Source organism: Sinocyclocheilus anshuiensis, unplaced genomic scaffold (genome assembly GCF_001515605.1).
Source record: "Sinocyclocheilus anshuiensis isolate Anshui unplaced genomic scaffold, SAMN03320099.WGS_v1.1 scaffold519, whole genome shotgun sequence".
Classification (NCBI taxonomy): Eukaryota; Metazoa; Chordata; class Actinopteri; order Cypriniformes; family Cyprinidae; genus Sinocyclocheilus; species Sinocyclocheilus anshuiensis.
In genome coordinates this window covers 587,725-589,865 of record NW_015549637.1, presented here as the reverse complement: position 1 = coordinate 589,865, position 2,141 = coordinate 587,725, and the positions used below count along the sequence as shown (strand labels likewise).

At 45.2% G+C, this 2,141-nt stretch overlaps 1 protein-coding gene across 1 annotated transcript in view; it reads left to right on the top strand.

The window, feature by feature from the left end:
• The first annotated feature begins 535 nt into the window (after positions 1-535).
• The window catches only part of LOC107659817 (ena/VASP-like protein), a 29,117-nt gene continuing 27,511 nt past the window's right edge, over positions 536-2,141 (top strand). The window contains exon 1 of the mRNA XM_016448859.1: positions 536-893. Coding sequence (XP_016304345.1) covers positions 889-893 — 5 coding nt within the window. The 5' untranslated portion in view covers positions 536-888. The remainder of the gene's footprint in view (positions 894-2,141) is intronic.

The following is a 2,141-nucleotide window of genomic DNA, read 5'->3' as shown; positions in this document are numbered from 1 at the left end:
AAAACTATTTGGAAAAAAATGGTGTAGAAAGAATTTTCACTCAAAAATCGCTAGTAAATTTTGTAAAAGGTGCAGAAAAAACACTTAAATTACTAGTTAATTTCACATTTACAAAGAATTATTTAAAATTGTAAAAAAATTGGTATAGAAACTGTTTTCACTCAAAACCTTCTCAAATAATGATATAATAATAAACAAAATACATAATAATAATAATAAAACACATTGAATTAAACATGGAATTTTTAAGTAGATGTGTGTGTCATATTTTTAAAATCTATATTTTACTCGTTAATATCTTTATTTTAAAGCTAATTACCGCTGATCTCTATACTAATGCATCGTTGAGAAAACGATCAACAAAACTCCTCAGCTGCTTGAAACTGAAGATGAGGATGAAGATGAGGATGAAGATGAGGATGAAGATGAGGATGATGCTGCTCGCGCGGGTTTAAGCCTACAGGCTTCCGGTCCTCAGATGTTCCATCAGCCGTGCGTGTAAGCGCTCAGAGCAGCGGGCGCGTGTTCCGGTGGTTGCGGTGTGACGGAGGGCGCCAGCGGGCAGAAGCGGTGAGTCAGTGCGCGGCGGACGGAAGATGGCAACCGAAGCGCCGCCGAACCGGAGACCGGGGCGATCCCTGTGAAATGGACTTGAGCTCGAGACCTCAACACGGCGACAAAATCAGGAGAAAACGTTACGCACTCGACGCAGGAGCGGCGCGTTGGGCTCTGTCGCATTCTCTCCTCGCGGCGCATCCATTATTTAACGAACCTCACGGGATATTCACCGGTAAACGCTAAGCGGCGTGGGCTTTACCCGCACGGGTCTTCGAAAGACTGCGCTGACATTATTCCATCTTCACTTAAAACGAAGAAAAAGAAGAAGATATGAGGTAAGCGCTCGCAGCGTCCGTTATTATCCGTTATTAATGGCGCGAAGCTGCAGCGGTTCGTGAGGCGGGAGTTTGTGATTCATATGCACGGCTTTAGGATTAAATCGCCATATATGTGAGTTATTGGTTGAAATGACGGGGTTTGAAGCGTCAGGCGCGTTCACCCGAGGACGGCGGGCCTTCAGCGCTGACGCGACGCGTTTACCGCGTCAGTGTCGCGTGTCGATTAGCGTCGCTGCTGACAGATGTGACAGCGCGCGAAACGGACGCGTTTCTTAGGATTGTGTGAAAAGTGCGCGAAAGAAAGAAGGGCACGTGAGCTGGAGACAGGAGGGTCTGTGGAGGGCGTGGTCGCGGCTGTTGTCATGGTGACCGGATGCTCGATGCGGTGACGCTGCTATTATTGCGCAATAACCCCGACATGAACGATCAGATATTCATGAATGGATTTCAGACTCGACTCTGGCCAACAGTTCAATATAGACACATTCTCGGAACACACTCATAACCTCATCAGTTCGCATAACATTAATGAGTTTAGTGGCTCTAGCAGGAGCCGCTGGTCTAACACACATCTGTAGTGTGAATACTCCGTGTTGGAGTTGTTTTGTGACGTCTCCTCTCCCGTGGCCTCATGGGATAGCAGTGTCGGATGAGCACTTTATAGTAGAGAAGTAGGCAAACTGAATCTACAGTGAGTCGGATACGAGGCGATTCTTTAGTGAATCAGCTGTAATGATCCGACTCAGAGAATCTCGAGTTATCACTAAACTCATGTCTGACTGCTAATGAGCTGAGAAGCGTTCCTGTGCTTCAGAAGGATTGTTCACTCAGAAATCATTTCATTCAAACCTGAATGAGTTTATTCTGTGAAACACAAAAGAAGATGTTTAGAGAAATGTGTTTGATTTGTCTGTGCTGTGAAAGTCAGATAAACTCTAATGAAACCACAGAATGAAATTAATGACGCCGTTTAGAATTGGAAGTAGTATAAACTCCTTATAATTTCCATCCTGAACTCCGTCAGGATTCAGCTCTCCCTTCAATTGATCAAGCCGCTGTTTCAAAATGTTCGTTAGTTTTGTCTGAGTCAGATTCCTGCGGTTGCTGATGTTTTTCCCTGCGTTCGTTACGTCTCTGGCTTCAGCACAGACTCTGCTGCTATTAATAGAGTCTGTGAGTGTGTGTGTGTGTGTGTGTGTGCATGTGTGTCTCTGTGTGTGTGTGTGTGTGTGTGTGAGTGAGTGT